This window comes from Herpailurus yagouaroundi, unplaced genomic scaffold (assembly GCF_014898765.1).
Source record: "Herpailurus yagouaroundi ecotype Mexico unplaced genomic scaffold, PumYag 140, whole genome shotgun sequence".
Classification (NCBI taxonomy): Eukaryota; Metazoa; Chordata; class Mammalia; order Carnivora; family Felidae; genus Herpailurus; species Herpailurus yagouaroundi.
The window spans coordinates 70,944,465-70,964,790 of record NW_024412395.1 but is presented as its reverse complement, the minus strand read 5'-3'; the positions used below and the strand labels follow the sequence as shown (position 1 = coordinate 70,964,790).

General features: G+C 40.9%; 1 protein-coding gene across 7 annotated transcripts in view; it reads right to left on the bottom strand.

Annotated features, from left to right (window-relative positions):
- MYO1B (myosin IB) overlaps positions 1–20,326 on the bottom strand; it is a 190,459-nt gene that overhangs the window by 61,647 nt on the left and 108,486 nt on the right. For all 7 annotated transcript variants that reach the window (XM_040475695.1, XM_040475693.1, XM_040475696.1 and 4 more), the window contains exons 6-8: positions 19,324–19,370; positions 13,585–13,648; positions 1,210–1,308 (exon numbers count right to left, since the gene is read on the bottom strand). In XM_040475695.1, the coding sequence (XP_040331629.1) occupies positions 1,210–1,308; positions 13,585–13,648; positions 19,324–19,370 (210 nt within the window). The remainder of the gene's footprint in view (positions 1–1,209; positions 1,309–13,584; positions 13,649–19,323; positions 19,371–20,326) is intronic.

Here is a 20,326-nt window from a genome sequence, read left to right as displayed (position 1 = left end):
TCTACCTTTACCACTGTTGTACATATTTCAAACTTTTTTACATTTATTTGTAGTGAGCCCCCTTCCATATTTTTATAATACAAAACATCTTCAATATACTATTTCATTGTAACATGATGTCTGCCTAGTGAGTCCCGTGCCATTGAACATTAGGGCAGCGATAAAGGTCTTCATATAAAATGTTCTTTGGATTCTTTTGAATTACTTCATTGGGATATATTCTAAAAAGTGGTGCACCTGGCTCTGATCATTTTACGACTTATTTTGGATTGCTAATTAGTCCCCAGGAAGAAGTCCTCACTTTGAAGTGACACCCACAAGCTCTAAGCCAACCAGGGCCTGACAATTCTGCCAGCTTTGTCCTTTTTAATCACTTTTGCTAATACATGTAAATAGTGAACACTTCAGTGCTGTTTTAGCTTACACTTGTGGATTATTAGTGAGAATGATTCTTCCCCAAATGTCATTTGCTTTCCATACTTACAATTTGAACTATTTGCTCAAAACTTTTATCACTTAGCTATTCATTATTGGATACTATTCTGATGGACTTATATTAGTTCTCTAAAATAGCCAGAGGTCAGATTTTTAACTCTTTTATCAATTACAAATGTTTACCCACTATTTTTAAGTTTTCACTGAGCAGTTTTGTTTTTTTTTTAAATAACTGTTCTCATCTCCTGGCTCCTGCTAATTTCTTCTTCCTCAGTGAAACAATTATATTCTTCCATTTTATTGTTTAAATTTATGATTGGGGTGCCTGTGTGGCTCAGTCAGTGAACCATCCAACTTCTGCTCAGGTCATGATCTTGTGATTCAGGCGTTCGAGCCTGGCATCAGGCTCTGCGCTGACAGCTCGGAGCCTGGAGCCTGCTTCGGATTCTGTGTCTCACCGTCTCTCTGCCCCTCCCCTGTTTGCGCTGTCTCTCTCTCTCTCCAAAATAAATAAAACATCAAAACAAAATTATGATCCACCTCCTCCAATATTCAGTTAGCTCTTTGAGTAAACCATCTGAGACCTATGCACAGCATCTGGTGAGACATAGGGACATACAGCAAGCAAATTCTGGGGTAGGATGACAGAAGCAAACATACCATGTTCTTCACTTCAACCACAGTCATAGATAATTTTGAAGAAAATTAAAAAGAATGCTTTGGAAAATGCTTTGACACTAAAAATTAAATTAAAACACAGAAAAAGGGACTTACTGAGGAGCTCTTCAGAGGCACCAGAGAGCAGCTGATAGAACACATGGAAGTTTCTTTCACCTCTCGGTTGCTTAACAACTCGAGACTTCTCTAAAAGATCTAAAGAGAAAAGAGTCAAATCATAGTATATTATTAATTTGCTTTCAAATCTACCATGGTTCTTCTTCCCCACCCCCCCCCACTTTCTTTTTCATTTTCTGTGTTTAATGAAATAATAACAGAAACTACATTTTTAGTTCTTTCAGGAAGAAGCCTCACTATAACTAAAATTACCAAATTAAACAAACCAGGTTCTTTTCAAGCAATAGTAAATATGCAAAATAAGTTCAACAATACATTCAACAAGCTGATTAAAGACAAAACATTTTCTATATTAATATTCTTTTGGTGTTATATGTGATACTTTCTTTGATTCCAGATACTTTTATCCAGTGATGAGATGTCTTATCAAGTTTTCAAACTTTCATGCAAAAATGAAGGAAGGAAGGAAGGAAGGAAGGAAGGAAGGAAGGAAGGAAGGAAGGAGGAAGGAGGGAGAGACGGAAAAAAAGCCAACCAACCACAAAAAAGAGACATTGTGGCAGTACACAAGAGGTGGCAAAGTAAGTACAATGGCAGAGGGGATTCCTGTCTGAAGTCTTGCTGACCACCGACCAGTGATATAACAGGGGCTCTGGATTCTGTAGGCAAAAGCCAAATTGAGTTACAAAATTCTGAATCAGTGATCCCATTATTAATTTAGAGAACACACACATTTGATTTCCAGTCAGGCTGAAATCTAAACATTATCAACAAATGAGTGAGAGAGAAAAGATGCGCAAGTTCTCTGGGCATGGTCATTGAACTTCTCAATTTGTATTTCTGGAATCCATATGAGCATGGAAAGAGGAGCCTAGGTAGAATAAAAGAGTGTGGATCTGGTAAATGAGAAGTCCTAGGGTGTTCCCCAGACACAAGGTCATTTATAAGAATGAAGAGATGGGTTACAAGGACACATAAAATTAAATTGACTAAAACAAGAACAAAAATATGTAAATTCAAAAATTATAGTAACGGGATGTTCCTGAGTTTTCATTTTCATCTCCAGCGCCCATTTGATTTGGATGACTGCCAACACCCTCCCTCAAATCATACATGGAGGATAATGAAGATTTTATATTAAGCAAAACGAAAGAAAATTGAAAATTGAAAAGCACCAGTGAGACAAAATTTAGAAAAGAAGGGGTTGTGTACTACTCATCATCTTCAAGGACTGACTGTTTCAGTTAAGAAGTAAATACTGACGCACAAAGCAGAAGACAGAACAAGCAGATAAGATAAAAATGCAGTTTGCTTGTACCGATCATGTGACCAAGCTCCTATGGGGTTCTAAGAATACAGGCTCAGTTTCAGAGGAAAGAATCTACAGAGCATGAACAGCTTCTTCATGGAGAAGCTAATCCTCATAGGAAACTCCTTGAGCCTCGAAGAAAGTAACCCAACTGCATGAAAAATATAAACAAATGCTATGGTTCACTTCATCTGTTCACACACATTTCCTTCAAATCAGCTCACTTACTGCTCACCCACTACGCGCCAGGACTGGGAATGCACCCAGCACCGACTGCAAATATGAAGACGTTCGAGAGCCACACCTGCTCCCGATTTCTCCCAGCACCCAAGCCAACAGCAGCAACTCTTTCCAAGGTGGGATGGCGAGGCCCTTAAGAAAGAGCAGGAGGTGGGGGTGGGGAAGGCAGAATGACCATGTGGGTCAAAGCCCACAACCCCCAGGCTCTTCCCATAGCATTAAGAATACTGCCATATACCTTGAGAGTACTGGCAGCCTGCTTCCCTCTCATTTCATAGGCTCACCTTACTAAGGATGACAGCTGTTTGATGTCACTTATCTGGTCACATTCCAACAAGCAAATTGTGGTACTTCAAGACATGAAATAATACCCTCAAAGCAAGACAGGGCCACACTGTACAATGGCAATGCATTGCCAGCCTAATGCTTGGTGCTCTTTGCACAAATGCTGACAGGAAATGAAGTATAAAACAGTGACGGCTAGAAGATTTAGCAGAGAACAGCCACCAAGTTCAAGAGCAATGTGCACAGTGTGGAAAGGAATGTTGGTCGATGTACTTCTTGAACCACACGTGCTGATACGATCAGTGATTACTATCATTTTCAAATACGAAACATACTACAATGTGTGTTTAAAAGGAAAGGTACAAAGGGGAATAGGAAGGGAACTCTCACTGACCTGCTCTGCATTCGTGCTTCTCATTCGTAATCCTATTCAACCCCAAACACCTCCCCTGAGTTGGCTTTATAATCCTTATTTTATATAGAAGAAAATGAGGCTCACATCACACTGTTACTAAGTGACACAGCCAGAATTGAAAGCTTCAGGTGACTAAGATATCACATTTCTGCTGTTTGTAATTTTCCAGCAAAAAGAATGCAAAATCCATAAACACTAGGAAAGGCCATACTTTACATAAAATACATGACTTCACCTAAGCAACTCAGTCACAAAATAAAAAACCTTTTATTACAAAGCAGTTGAAGGTTTTATCACCTAAAATGCTTAGTCTATTACTCCAGAGCTTCCTATTTCTTTATGACTTTTCTCCTAAGTTACAAGCTTCTCGGTAGAAAAGTAATCAGGGAAAAGGTTTGCCCCAAATAATTTGCTGATGTGTAAAACCGTTCCCTATTCTACTTAAAAAAAAATTTTTTTTTAATGTTTATTTATTTTTGAGACAGAGAGAGACAGAGCATGAATGGGGGAGGGTCAGAGAGAGAGGGAGACACAGAATCCGAAACAGGCTCCAGGCTCTGAGCCATCAGCACAGAGCCTGACGCGGGGCTTGAACTCACGAACCGCGAGATCATGACCTGAGCCGAAGTCGGACGCTTAACCGACTGGGCCACCCAGGCGCCCCCCTATTCTACCTTTTTAAAGGCGCATGCACCAACATAATCTAAGAGTACAAAGCCATATCAAATAATTACTCAAAGCACAGAACATAAATTAAATTTACTATAAAGACTTGCTACCCGACCAAATTAATTTACTGAATGTTCCCCTGAATTAAGTCAAAGCAAACACCGGCTCAGCCTTCTTTTTGGCCTCACATGCTCCTGCCACCACTGATTGAGCCTCTGCTCAGAAGATTTAGTAAAGAACAGTACAGGATATGCCAATATCTAGTGGAGATACCTAGTGGAGAAGACAGTAGGAGTCTCCATGTATTCCAATGCAGATGCATTTCTTTCTCCAAATACAAACTTAAGTTCCCATTAAATCTGATACAAACTTACACTTTAAGGGAAGAAATAAATCTATCAAGCCATTCTAAAGGAGAAAACCAACAGACAGGGACACAGGCTCTGGAAGCAGAACTTCCCCACCTACCCCAGCATGGTATTGCCACCTGACTATTACCAGAATGAGCCTGTCATTCAGGGGCTTTCCGAGTCCTGACTAATTACCAGCTAGTCTACGGCAGGGACATGTGCCTGTGCACAGCACAGGCCAGCCTCCCCTCAGTACAAGACATGAAAGAAGTAAAATGTCCGTGTTTTTTGCACCTGCTGGAGAAGGAAGTCTTTTAATTGGCAAAGGAATAGCAGGATAAGTAGTGGTTTGGAAGAAAAAAGAACATCACATTACTTTAGAACATAACAGATGAAGGATGAGATGGCAAGATTAAATGTATTTTATGTATAGTCTACCTTCCTGAAAAAAAAGAAATGGTCCAAGTCCAAGGCTTAAGGAATCATCACCTTTTTTGCTAGGAAGGCTAGAATGACAATGAAAGCCCATGATGCACAACACCGACCCACCCCGAGATCCTGTGCTCCTCTCCAATTGCTCAGAGATAAATATTATGGATCTAGTGTCTGAGTGGCATTCAGGTTTTTCGAATCCATTTATGCCCCTTCACTGATGCATTTAGCAATACCGATGGGCATGTGCTCTAAGTAACCAGTGAGTTACGGAGCATGACTGATGGTAGTTTCAGCGGAAAACTCTATGAGCTTAAGTGTGCTCATGGATTAGAGTATACATTCTAAAGTCAATCTTGTACTTTTCCTGGAAATAGACAACAAAGCCTTCAAGGATGACAATCGGGAAGTTTCACTAGTAACAAATTTTAAAGTCAAAAAGGTGGGACAAAGGTCTTCTTACAAATTGCACCGTGCATGCGTGTTGCAGGGAGAGCAAATGAGAACGCTCGCCATGGGGCTCTCTCTCAGCCTGGGGATCACAGGAATCTCCATCCACCCGCAGGCCACAGGTCTTGACACACATGAACCACGTGGCACGCCACAACATTACAATTTTACCCTGACCCCCACCTCCACTGCGGCATTGTAATTTTTAAGAAATCAGCTTAAAGTTTTCTCAAAAATCAGTGTCCTGGAATTATTAAGTCAACACTACAGGTAGCTGGACCCAGTGTATGAGAAGCTATGAAAGGGTTTCTGTGTCTGCATGTGCAAACTGGGCTTTAAAACACCAGGCAAACTTGGCTTATTATCTATCTAATCAACTACTGTTTTTTTATTATAGCATCTGTTTACATACATACAGCACATGTGTATTTTCACAACTGATTTTTTCTAATATAAGTTTAATGGTTATTGATTAAAAATTTACTCGCATAGGTATATACCTGAATCTAAAACTCCATACCCAACTCTGAAATAAAATTAATGAGATACAGCCCATGATATCTTATTATTAAATATACTATCCTAATTAATTTAGATATATTTGAACAAACACCTGGCTTCTTCTATATTTGTATATAATCTTGTTTCATGGTAAATATACAGTCTTTCTTCAGAGTAAACATATTTTTTTAAAATTTTTTAAGGTTTCATTTATTTATTTTGAGAGAGAATACGGGAGGGGCAGAGAAAGAGAGAAAGAGAGAGAATCCCAGGTAGGCTCTACACTGTCAGCACAGAGCCCAACGCAGGCCTCAATCTCATGAACCGTGAGAGAATGACCTGAGCTGAAATCAAAAGTCGGGCACTCAACCGACTGAGCCACCAAAATGCTCTGGTAAAAATATTTTTGTAAAAGAAAAACCGCCACAGTAAAACCGAGAAAAAGAAAAGCATGGATTTTTATACAAAGCCATCCATTACAGGGTAAAAGAATTGCTCTTGGAAATTTGTCTTATTGCTACGGATACTTCACAACCAATGATTGATTATTTCTGTCTTCTTTAGAAACTCTGAATATTGAAGCACTAAAAAATACCCAGCCTTGTATTATAAACCAGACAATGTGTGTCTTAGTTTCTGGCGAATTTCGATCCTAAAGAAGACAGGTTAAAAAGATACTGTTTATTGATGAATATTCACTCGCTGTTGAGAACAGACTCATGTACAGGTAATCTCCACCTCCACCTCAATATTTACATATTCTCAGAAAACAAAGCAGAGCAGAGTTTCCTTTAGGAAGTATTCCAACAGGCAGCCTTGCTCCTAGTCAGCACCTTGTCATCAATAATAGCAAAGGTATGGGGCGCCTGGGTGGCGCAGTCGGTTAAGCGTCCGACTTCAGCCAGGTCACGATCTCGCGGTCCGTGAGTTCGAGCCCCGCGTCGGGATCTGGGCTGATGGCTCGGAGCCTGGAGCCTGTTTCCGATTCTGTGTCTCCCTCTCTCTCTGCCCCTCCCCCGTTCATGCTCTGTCTCTCTCTGTCCCAAAAATAAATTAAAAAAAAACGTTGAAAAAAAAATTAAAAAAAAAAAATAGCAAAGGCATGATCTAAAAGGAAAAAGAAAGTTATAAATCCCAAACCATCCAAAAGAGTAAAACTATATTCCATTTCCTACACATGGCATGGATGTGGACATATATAAACACGTCATGAGGTAGACAGCACATAAAAGTGTAAGCCAATTGTATCATAAATTCAAAAAAATATAAAGAACAGGAGTTCCGAGACTGGCTCTGTCCCCCCTCTCCCCTGTGAGTGGGGTCCTTGTTCCTTCCTGCTCTAAGGATGCCTTGTGGAAGGATCTCCTTAGACTAACTCCCTAGCCTCTCTCAGCCTCTTCCTCACTCTTCACCCAGGCAGGAGGAGGGACTTCTCTGAGCAGTGAGGTGTGGAGAGGGATGTGAGCATGCACACACACTTCAGCCTTCTGGTTCCCCACACTGTGTTCCCATTCAGCTTACCCTGGTAAGTAAGTAAGCTCTATTTACCAGCGCTCGAAGATAAATGGGGCAATGCACACAAGGAGAGGCCAGGGGTTGCTTAACGCTGTGATGCCTAAGTCTTGCCAGGGTGCCACAGGACTACTAGCACACCTGCTTGGGTGAGAAACCAAAAGCCACTTTCTTCAACCTCGCCTCTAACAGTAAGAAAGCTGCATCCTCTCCAAAGTGAGTCCTGTGCCTATTTCTCAGGATTCCAAACTGGGTGGGGGAAAGCAGATTGTCTATTAGACCACTACATCGGTTAGTTTTTGCTACATAAAAAATTTTCCCCAAACTTAGCAGCTTGAAGTAATAATACCATTTATCAGTTCATGAGTCTGAGCATCACCTTCGCAGTTCTGGTCTGAGCCAGCGTGCCTGATTCCTCCTGGGCTTGTTCATAGGCTGGTGGTCTGCGGGCAGCTGGCTGATCTAAGGTGCCCTCACTCATATGTCTGGTGGTACATTCCACGTGGTCTCTCACCATCCAGCAAAGTAGCCCAGGTCCGCCCACATGGTGGTAATGAGAGGGTTCCCAAGAGGAGTATGGGAGGACACACTCCAGTACGCAACCAACTTTCAAGCCTCTGGCTGTGCCACGTCTACTATTGTTCCATTGACCAAAACAATACTCATGGCCAAACCCTGAGTCACCGAGAGAGGGGACTGCTCAAGGGTGTAGACACAAGGTGAGAAATTACTGTAACCATTCCCGAAAAAAATCTATCAGATTGGAGCTTATTAAAACAAAACGGTGACAAATTATTTGACATTCTTCCAATTGAGAAGTGGGGCCTACGTGCCTCACCTCTGACTCTGGGCAAGCTTGTGCCTACTTTGCCCTAATAAAGTACAGTGGAAGTAACACTGTATGATCTCTCAGACTACTGCAGGATGTTTCCTCTTGGGACACTCTCTCTCAGAACCTAACCACCTGTGAGAGCCCACCCCACACAAGGCCACATGTAGGTGGCTCCAGTCAACAGTCCCAGTTCAGCACATGCTTTGAATCATCCTAGCCCAGGTGCCTGACGTGTGACATACGATCAAGCTTCTAGAAGACTCCAACATCCACTCATGCAAGTCACACCCAACCAGTTGTCTTCCCAGCTGAAGTCCCACATATCAGGGAGACAGGCCAACCCTAGTGTGCCCTACCTGAATTCTCGATCCCCAGAGTCCAACCGCCTATGACAGGGCCATTGTTTTACACCCTACTAAATTTGGGGTGGATTGATAAGTGGGAAACAAATTAATTTCAATATTTGCCTTCCTTCATAATTCACAGGATAGTATTTCTTTCAAGCCAAAAAGAGAAGGCAGTGACAGATAAAGTTTGAATACCAATAATTTTGTTGCCTTTCTGGGATTTAGAAAAAGCCTTTAAAAATGAATAGCATAGAATATTCAGATATATAAAATAAGTCAGCCATAGGGATGTACTGCACAGCATATCAATTACAGTTAATTATCCTGTACCGCATATTTGCAAGTTGCTAGGAGAGCAGACCTTAAGAGTTCTCATCACCAGGAAAGAAAAGTATCTGTAACGATGTACGGTGGCCAGATGCTAACTAGACTTATTGTGGTGATCATTTAGCAATACTTATTTGAAATCACTATGTTGTACACTGAAACTCACGTAATGCTGTACGTCAATTCTATCTCAATAAAAAATTGTCTTAAATATTCCAGATAAAATTACCCAATAAAGCAGGAGCTTTATTTCTTGATAAATCTGTCTATGTCACAGCGATATCACTTGTTATTTCCTGTGTACTTGTGTTTATTAATTAATTCAAGAAATATATGTTAGGTGTCAGACGCTATTTTGGTTGGTATCATTCAGCAATGAACCACACAAACTAAGTCTCTGTCCGTATAGGACATATATTTGGCTAGGGGCTACAGACAACAAGAAAGTAAGTATGTAATAACGAGAAAAAGTAAACATTTACTGAATGTTTACTAGGTGCCAGGCATTGTTAAAAGAGTTCAGATGTTAAAAAATTTACACCTTTTCACAACACTATGAGATCGGTACTCTTACTACCTCATTTCAAAGATGAAAAACTGGGAGACACAGAGAAATAAGTAACTTACTGTCTCGTTGTTTAGACATGAGAAACCACATGATAAGAGTTGTTCAAGTAGCCTCATAGATATGCCCCAAATAATGAAGCAGAGAAAGGTAGGGCCTGCCTATATTTAACCAATTCCATCTTCAGTTCTGGATTTACTGAGCACCTGCTGTGTGTCAGATATTACACGAGCTCTTCATACACTCTTGTGAACAGGAAAGCCATACCTCCTGTCCTTAAACTATAAGGACAAGTATATATGCACACCTGAAACATAAGGCTTTTTTACAGGGTATCTATCAGTGCTATTCTTCTTTTAGGAGATAAAATCCCTCCAGACTTTTCTCACATTTTCTTCACAGCGAAAACTGCCATCAAGTGCCACAGCTATAAGAAAGTACCTAGACTATTAATTAAAGCAACAGGTTGCCAAAAGTTTCTAGTTCATAACACTAGGTCCAAAATCCTCAAACGCAAATGTATAAATCGTATGACACCTACAAGCATTAACAAAGTAGCAGAAATACTACCTCATAAAATAAGATGTGCTAACTGTGCTTCCACATTTTATCTTCCCTACTGAAGCATGGGTGCCATTTTCTATTTCCATAATGCCCTTGCCTAACAATAGTAACCTTAGAGATACAGTTGTCAGGCGAGTTCAAGACTTAGGTTTTCAAGCATCCCTCTTCTAGGAAGAGAGAGTAAGTTATGGGACTTTCTCTTCCACTCGCAGGGAGGCCAACTAGCTTGGCTGATCATGTGTCTTCTTCCAGGTATTAAGTACAACCAACGATGATCTACACCGTTACTACACGGCTGCTGGAAGGTGAGGCAAAATAGACTTCTCACAAAATGGCAAATCTTTTCCTCTTTTCTGGACTACAAGAAGCTAACTGTTGGCAGTTTAGAGAGAACAAGAATGAGTCTGCCCATTGCTTTATGCCCCTGAAGCCCGGAGACAGCAACTCCCACTGACCACCTATGAGTCAGTGCTCTATGTACATAGGGTGAAATTTCCTGCTCTTAACACGCCTGTAGTCCTTTCCTTTCTGTAGCAAAGGGTACTCTAAAATACAGGGTGTTCCCACTACCACAAATTTCCATCTAATTTCATTGTGGGAACAAATGGTAACGAACACCATAAAAAATCCATTCATGAGGATATATTAATCTTAACTGGAAACGAAATGAGTGTTTAATATTTATTCTCCATGGATACTGCAAGAATCAGGGGCAGGAAGACATTTCTGTTTGGAACATACTCTTCAAAATGTAAAACCTAAGTTACTTTCTAATACTTACAATAAAATAATCCTTAAATATTTTCCTACAGTCCTCAAAAGCAATTTTGATTCAGTCATTCCACAATGTTTAGATTATTACCCTCATTTTAAAAATAGGGTATTGTTAAGTTAATAACTAGAGTTCATCTGTCTTGTAAAAAGTGCTAAAGATATATAAATATCTTTCAGAATAAAAATTAAGCATTCCTTGAAATGGTGGTCTTCAAACCGGGTCAAATCCTTTTTCCTTCACAGCTATCATGAGCCACCAGACGTTGTGCGGAAAGCTTACAAGGGTGGTCATCAGTGCTTCTGGTTACATCATATATGGTTTGCATGAATACTTTTTGTTTCCATATTTGACATAAAGCCATTTAACCTAAGCAGCCAGTTTCATTTCACATTAAAGATTCTCTTCAAACGTTTCTCTGACAAGTATATATTTTTAAAAATATGGCTTAATCCCAATGTATGGCACACAAAGTGGAAACTAAAATAGAAAATCAAACTATGTAAAAACTACAGAACAGTGGGAATGGGAAGAACCATAGAATTCCTCCACTTCAATCCCACTGTTTCAAAGAGAGGAAACTCTAGAGGAGGCTGGGTGGTTCAGTCAATTAAGCGTCCGACTTCAGCTCAGGTCATGATCTCACGGTTCGTGAGTTCGAGCCCCACATCGGGCTCTGTGCTGACAGCTCAGAGCCTGGAGCCTGCTTCAGATTCTGTGTCTCCTCCCTCTCTCTGCCCCTTCACAGCTTGTGCTCTGTCTCTCAAAAATAAACATTTAAAAAACATATCCCTCTGCCACATTAAAAAAAAAAAAAAAAACCACACACACACAAAGATAAGGAAACCCTAGCCCTAGGTTTCTCTCTGAAATGGGATTTAAAAGTTTAAAAACAGGGGCGCCTGGGTGGCGCAGTCGGTTAAGCGTCCGACTTCAACCAGGTCACGATCTCGTGGTCCGTGAGTTCGAGCCCCGCGTCGGGCTCTGGGCTGATGGCTCAGAGCCTGGAGCCTGTTTCCGATTCTGTGTCTCCCTCTCTCTCTGCCCCTCCCCCGTTCATGCTCTGTCTCTCTCTGTCCCAAAAATAAATAAACGTTGAAAAAAAAAAATTAAAAAAAAATAAAATAAAATAAAAGTTTAAAAACAAAAAATCAGCTACACACTTTCCTCAAATCACTTAAAATGTTAATTTCCAAATGGCATTCCTCTGGTTCGAGTTCACCAGCAAAGATCTCAGGGGCCCCCAGAGGGGTTCTGGGGTTCTGGTTACTCAGCTTCTCTACCAGATCAGATCTTGTTTCCTCTATTTCCTATTTGGGGTTCGGCATACAATTTCATTTGAAGGAAGAATGCCACTGCTATAACAAATCTAAAGGGCATTGTTTTGGACACCTGAGTCAATTTATTACCTTTTTTCCTAGTGCAAACTTAAGATTTTTTTCCAATAGGTGGTGAGGAGGCCAGCGGTGATGGGAGGTTCAGTGGTGCGGCCTCAAAAACATAGAAGGATTCAAGAGGATAACCAGGCTGTGGTTCCGGGAGGAAGTGCACAAACCCTAAGTTGTCATTTCCTATTTTCCAAATGCAGCAACTACGAAATCAATACGAGCAGAAATATGAGGGCAGTGCTGTACGTACTGCAGGTTCAAAGTCACTGCAGAAGGGGCCATATTTACAACAATCACGCCCACTTTAGAAAACTCTGGACCTGGGGCTGTTCATTTTTTCACCTTTGACAAGGACATTTCACTTCCATAATCACTAATCATGACTAAGGGAGGCTAATAAATCTGTAGTTCTTCCCACCAGGTTTATCACATTTTAATTACCTAATTACACCAAGACAAACAAAATTTCCCACAATAAAATCTGAAGTACAGGTTATTCATTTTATTGAATAAATGTTACCCCAAAAGTTACTAAAAAGTTATTAAATTAAAAAAAAAACTCTATTTTATTTTTTTTAACTGTTTATTTATTTATTTTGAGAGCAGAGAAAGAGAGAGAATGCTAGTGGGAGAGGGGCGGGGGGTGGGGGTGGGGGAGAGAATCCCAAGCAGGCTCCAGGCACACAGCACAGAGCCTGACAAGGGGCTTGAACTCACTAACTGTGAGATCATGGCCTGAGCTGAAATCAAGAATCAGATGCTTAACTGACTGAGCCACCCAGGTGCCGCATATTTATATTCTATTTTTTTTTTAATTTTTTTTTCAACGTTTTTATTTATTTGTGGGACAGAGAGAGACAGAGCATGAACGGGGGAGGGGCAGAGAGAGAGGGAGACACAGAATTGGAAACAGGCTCCAGGCTCTGAGCCATCAGCCCAGAGCCTGACGCGGGGCTCGAGCCCATGGACCGCGAGATCGTGACCTGGATGAAGTCGGACGCTTAACCGACTGCGCCACCCAGGCGCCCCTTTATATTCTATTTTTAATCATGAAATAATTTTGTTAAAGACATGAACCATCGCAGGATCCTTTTTGTTAATGAATTAACTTAAAGACCTAAAGAATCTAAACTACGGTTGGACTAATTCTTATTTCTTTAGCAAACTTTTAAAGATTTTCAAAGACAAAGACTTTAAGTGATCTTAAAAAAAGATTTAGACATGCTAAAACAATCTGAAATCACAGTCTAACATAACACATAGTCTGAAACACATTGTCTAAGAAAAAGAAATTATATTCTTATATCTATCTCTTAAAGACTCAAGTATCTAAAATATTCTAATATATGTTTTGCTATTCTGAACTTCTTTGAAAGGATTCAAGTAAAATACTCACAGTTACTTATCACTCCTCCCAGTGGATCGCCTTTAAAATCAAATTCAATGTCCATATATTTGCCCTGCCAAAGAAAGACTTTGTGAGTTTCAAGTTGACCTCAAAATTATTCAGTCAGCACATCTTCTCAGAAAATAGCATACTAAGCCCTTTATACATTTGTTTAAATGTAATTAACAGACAATTTATGTAACCATGAGGCTAACAATATGCCTCCATAAATAATTCATACTAAATACCCCATTAGCTCAAAGCTAACATATCATGTTGCTAATTTAAGAATAGATCTTCTTAGGCAACATGTGACTTTTCCATTTCAGATACGTGTTTCAAATCTCTGAAGTGTGTGTGTGTATTCAATTCAAGAATAAAAACTGGGGAACGCCAGTACTCCTTGTATATGCACTGGTCGGGAATATAAATTATTTCACTTTTATAAGCAAAATGGTTTTAAGCCATGGCTAAGAAACTCCCAAGCATACTGGATAGTGGATAAAATGGAACACATAAAATACTGTTTTTATATCTACTCGAATGAAATGCATGATTATATGGTGTGGCCAATCCAGAATCAAAGACTGATCATTATTACTCTCTTTGGTTTTTGATCTAGATTATACAGCAATATATATATCCCAGGTTCCTATTACATTTTATAGATGGTATTTTAAACACACAGAAACACACATGGAGTTTCATACTATGATTTTTAAAGAACTGGTCTATAACTATCTAGTTAAAGAGTAACAAGTATAACAGAGTAACCTTGACAGCTGTTTTTTGTTTGGAAAAGGGATTGTTGATCTAATAAGTGGTCCTTTTGTTTCATGTTCTACTTTAGTAATAGTCACATAGATGGCTTGTAAATAATTCTCCCAAAGAATTACCACTTTAACTCCTTCTGTTTTCAAAATCATAGTAAGGGGGAAGAAACATGATCACATGGCACTCAGTCAACAATGCAATCTGTGACTTTTTATTAGCTTATATATGCTCCCTCGCCCTTTTCTTTCTTCATTGTCAAGGGTCACCTGTCCTAAGTCTTCTCTTATTCATTAAGCAAATGCCTATTAAGCATTTCCTAGATACTAACATAGACACAAGGAAAAAAGTGAGCACAGTTCCCACCCTCAAGGAACTTACAGCCTGAGGGGAATTGAGGTAGGTAACGAGGAGATTTCTGTGTCTGGAGATAGATCCTACGGTGGGTCAGGGGCACAAAGAAAGGGGGAAGAATGGTGAAGTCGACCCTAGCTTAAATGCTAAGTATCAGGGTTAAGTAAGGCAGCAAGGAGGCGAGAGAGCAGGAAGGAGCAGGCAAAAGAATCAGTATCCATGGACACCTGGGTGGCTCAGTTGGTTAAGCATCTGACTTCGGCTCAGGTCATGATCTCACAGCTAGTGAGTTTGAGTCCTGCATCGGGCTCTGTGCTGACAGCTCTGAGCCTGGAGTCTGCTTTGGATTCTATGTCTCCCCTTCTCTCTGACCCTATCTCACTCGTGCTCTATCTCTCTCTCTCAAAAATAAACAAACATTAAAAAACAAAAAAAGAATTGGCATCCATGATGATGGTGAGGGACGCTGGAGCATATCATGGCATCAGAACATTCACCTGACAGCAAAGTCCTGTCAATAAACATTCCTAAACAGGGAAGTCATGATCAGACCTGCCTATTTGCAAGATCACCCTAGATAATGTGGAATGGACTGAAAGGAACAAAACCAGACAGAGCTGATAGGAAGTTACAGTAGTCATGGGAGAAATGTTGGTGGCTTTCAGCAGCAGTAGCGATAAAGGGAAGATTAAATGGAGTTGAGAGTCATAATGACGGATCCCGGTTGGACATACGAGGTTAACACAAGACAGGGGCAATGATTAAAAAGTCCAGGAATGTGGCCCAGGCAACTTAGTGATCAGTTATGCCCTCCATGATGGCAGCAGACACAAAGGAAGGGAGAAAGCATAACTTCATAGGAGAGTCAGAGGCTGACCATATGAGAGGGGGTGATTTTGATGGAGGGTGGTTCCTAGACACAGGAAGTGACCAGATCTAGAGCACAGGTGGAGGGATTAGCGCAAGACAGGAGTTGAGAATCTCCCAGTGTGACAGGAGGGTATCTATGTAGATACAGGTCCAGGTGAGGCACCAAAGCTGAGGACTTGGATGAGGAGGAAGAGGAAGACGATGATGATAATGATTTCCATGAAGTAAGCATAACACCATCAGAGTAAAGGATAGGAGGTTTGAAGACAGTAGACTAAACACTGCAGAGCATGGAAAAGGAAGCTGACCAGGAATAAACTAATGGGCAGCACAGAGAATTCAGATGATCTTGGAATGGCATTCTTCCCATGAGCATGTCATGAGTCTACTCAGAGAAAACCAATTACTTCCCACTGCCTAGAAAATAAAGTCCAAGACCTGAACCTGAAACTCCAAGCCCTCCAATTGAGGCCCCGACCCATCCTTCCAGGCCTTTGGCCCCCAGCTCCCTTCACTGACCCTCTCATCCAGCCACTAACTTTGCAGATCCTCTCTGGTCTCTCCCCTCAGCTTCCCCATACTGTGCCACCAGCTCTTCCTGCTTTCTACTCAATTTTGGCACATTTCAATCTTACGGGCCCACTCAGAACTGTCCCCTGCCCCAGACTCCTCCAGCTTCTCTATTCTGAACTTCCATAAAATGCAACCTGTACCTTTCATGGGAAACTTACTATTTTATGTGTTGTGTTATGAACACAACACTTTTAGACATGTTCATTCTTTTGGACTAAGTCTATAAGCTTCTTAAAAATAGGTATTTATTCATCACTGATTTCTGAGTGTCTACTATGGCGCCAGGCACTGTGGGGCCACCACCGTGAATACGAAGGCTGGAGTACTTGCTCCCATGGCCCCTACTCTCTAAGGTCCATGATCAGAGAGAAACAGAGAAAGTGAATACAGTAATTCCAGAGACGGGGCGCCTGGGTGGCTCAGCCAGTTAAGCATCCGACTTTGGCTCAGGTCATGATCTTGCGGTTTGTGAGTTCGAGCCCCGCATCGGGCTCTGTGCTGACAGCTCAGAGCCTGGAGCCCGCTTCAGATTCTGTGTCTCCCTCTCTCTCTGCCCCTCCCCTGCTCATGCTCTGTCTCTCTCTCTGTCTCTCAATAATAAATAAGCATTAAAAAAAAAAGAATGAAAAAAAAATAATTCCAGAGACTAATGAATGCCCGAAAAAAACAAAAACAGGATGAAGTCAGAGTCTATAAAAAGCATCATGGAAGTGACACTTGAGGTGAGATCTAAATGACACAAGAAGGCAGCTGTGTAATGATCTGGGTACAAGCACATCATGCCAAAGGACCAGCAAGTGCAAAGATCTAAGCAAGAAGGCGCTCAGCACTCCTGACAGTCACAAGGGCCTGTGCCACCGAGGCTGGGCATGCAAGGGCAGGGTGGAGCAAGCCCTGGCTGATGTAGGCAGGCATGGGAAGCTCCAGGAGGACCCTGTACTGCATTCCGGGTCCAAGAGGAAGCCACTGAGGTCTTTCAGCAGGGACGTGATGAGGCTTAAGTTTATAAAGGTCACTCTGGATGCCAACAAGGAAAGGTCTGAAGGCTCCAAGAGGAGATACAGGGAGACCTATGCTTAACTGTGTTTAAAAAAACAACAGAGGTTTCAAACAAATGGATATGCTGCATGGGTTTTTCTATCCTTACGGAATGAGAGGTTTGGTAATGGAATTTTCCTGACCCTGTGGATTCTCTCCTCTTAGTGCCCAGCTTGGCTCTCCACAGATAGTAGACACTCAACTATTACCCCTCTTCCCTCCTCTGAAATCCTTGGTTGGGAAGAGTGATTCTCTTTTCAAAAACGCTGGGTCACTTTCTCAGTAGAAGTTCAATCTATCCAACTAGAGGCACTTGGGTGGGGCGCACTGAGAAGCACTACACTATGGCGGCTACGACAAGCATGCATAAGTACACGACCTCGGCTTCTATCACACTGCTCAGGGAAGAGAGCAAGAAGTTCATTCTAGGTTGACCCATTAAACACGGTCAAAGGAAACGCAATTCCCTTGGAGTACAAATATATAATACATAAGCCACAGTTATATAGAGTAGGGACTTGAAATATAGCAGAGTCCTACTATCCAATCATAACATGGAGTTCAGTAGATTACTGGTCAAGTCACAGGCTACAAAGCAGAGAAATTACTAAAAACTAGGCATGAAATGATTTAGCCTATAATCAAGTATTAATCTCATATCCTAATACCCATATTATAATAGGATTTTTCTGAAGTTACTTATTAAGCCAAATCACCTGCCAAGCCTTTCGCTCGATTTCAAACATCACAAAGTAGTAATGACACTTTAAGCAATATAGTTTTCTGCATTTTTATGGTCTGAAACTAAATATGTTTAGAAATCTTTTAAAAATGTATATGTATAATTTGCAAACAGCAAAAATAAAGCCTCCATAAGGGAGCTTGATTTATTGGAATTACTTCTATCTGCCCACACTTTGCTTCTAACTCTATTTATATAAAGAGATTAGCCATGTTACCACAACAGGAGAAGGCCCAGCTCCAATCAGTTTTAGCAACGTTAAGGGGGCTAATCCAACAGAAAAAATTCACGGCACTAGAATTGGGAACCACAGCCTTCTACTTTCCGAGCTATCAAAACTACCTCTGCCTGAGGTCACTGTCTTGCCTTAAGCACTGGGTAACCAGAAAAAAGCAAAAAGGAGGCTAAAAGTAGTGGGGGAGAAAGGGCAGGAAGAGTCTCCGACAGAGAGGCACAAAAACCACCCCAAATGGTCCCATGTATATGAGAAGAGAGCTTATAAAGTAGATGACCTTTTATTATAAAATGTATACGGCTGGCTAAACTATAGAAAAAAGGGACCAATTTAAAAATGTCACCATCACACTCAACATGTATCTCCCAGCTGCCACCAGGCAGTGCCTGTGTCCCCATAATGACCAAACACAGGACGACACATGTACAGCTGGAGAGACCCCAGTGGGCCGCGGTGCATAGTACGTGCTGCAGAGTGCTGGGGCGTGAGGCCAGGAAGGCTTGTATTCCTGGAATTAGCATTTCCCGCCTCAGCCAAAGCCAAAACATCCATTAGCGGCAGTTTTGACCATCCAGTCCCCCTCCCCATCCCCTGCCGTTGGTCGTCAAACCTAATGACCTTCCTTCTATAAAGTTCTAATACACCCTTCCATCCTCTCCAGTCCCACTGAATAAAGGACAAAAGCTGTATACAAGCTTGACACCCAGTTTATCCTTCCTTCTACTTCATTTAATCTGATTCTTAATGGTGATTTCTAAATACCAAAATTCAGATAAGTAAAGAGTTATTCTAAATAGCCTCATTTAGGGGCGCCTGGCTGGCTCAGTCAGTGGACCGTGCGACTCTTGATCTTGGGGTCGTGAGTTCGAGCCCCACATTGGCACAGAGCCTCCTTTAAATAAATAAATAGCCTCATTTAAATTGCCCACAGGGTTGTATGATAGAAGACAAGAAAATATGAAAGAAATAGCTGTCATCCAAAAAGAATTAAAAAGAAAAACCCCAGAAGGCAAAAATAGGCCTTATAGAGCTTTCTGTGTCTCAATAGCAATGGTGTTCTCATTTTTCAAATGTGTATATGAAGAAACACTAAACATCTACTGGTTGTTTAAACATACATGACCTAAATATTAGTGTTAACACTTATGCTTATACAAATACTTACAAATCTAGAGGAGTTGTCATTCCTTACAGTCTTGGCATTTCCAAAAGCTAGTAAGAAAGAAACAGATGCATGGGTAAAATTGACAGAAAAATAATTTCAAGCAGCAGTTTAAAGCGAATGGAATATTTGACAGCTATAAATCCTAGAAAATACAACTTGTAGCAATGACATTTCCGTCCAAACTTCCCATAGAAACATACTTAACAGAAGTCTTAAGAAGTTGCTAACGCGTCAAAAAAAAAAAAAAGATTCAAAAAAAATAAGTTGTTATATCCACCATCTCTTATCATAAGTTCACAGAAAAAAGAGAGTCATTCCTCTGATTCATGGAATTTTTTCAAATATTACTATAACCATAATCCTGTATAATTCAATACCTTTACCGCTTTGAGAGCAGTCAATTGAGTGGCTGGCAAAAATGGCTTGTATTCTCTTCCACTATTTTCATCGGTGAATAAGGTTATTTCAGAGACATCTACATAATATTATCAAAGGTTCTGGGGAACTTGATGAGGTTCCCAGATGGAAAAAAGCATAATAAACTTGAATTTTCATTAATTTTAAAACAAATCTATTTCAATGTGATTACATATATAACTGCGAAACACAGAAAGAGTAAGAGATTTGGAAACTAACATCATTTCCAATAGGCTAAAAATGCTACATAGTTTCATTAGTCCACATCCATCAGACCTAAGTAAAACTTTCCAGAAAAGAAAAAACACCAAACTGGCCCATAACGCAGAATCCAAGTCTGTTCCAACATTAGCTGCTGTGTGGAGCCCAACCTCCCATAGGGGTCCCTTTTAAGAAAATGAAGGCACATAAGTGTAAGAACCACAGGCTGATGCCGCTCAGGCACAGAATGATCCTGTTCGATACCTCTGGCTCATAGTGTCATAAGGAGAAAGGGGTGTTTCACCAAGCTTGCGCACAAGGGAGGGGCAAATTAATTTGAGGATCACATGGGATAAATATAAGGTGTAAGAGCAGAGGGATCCCA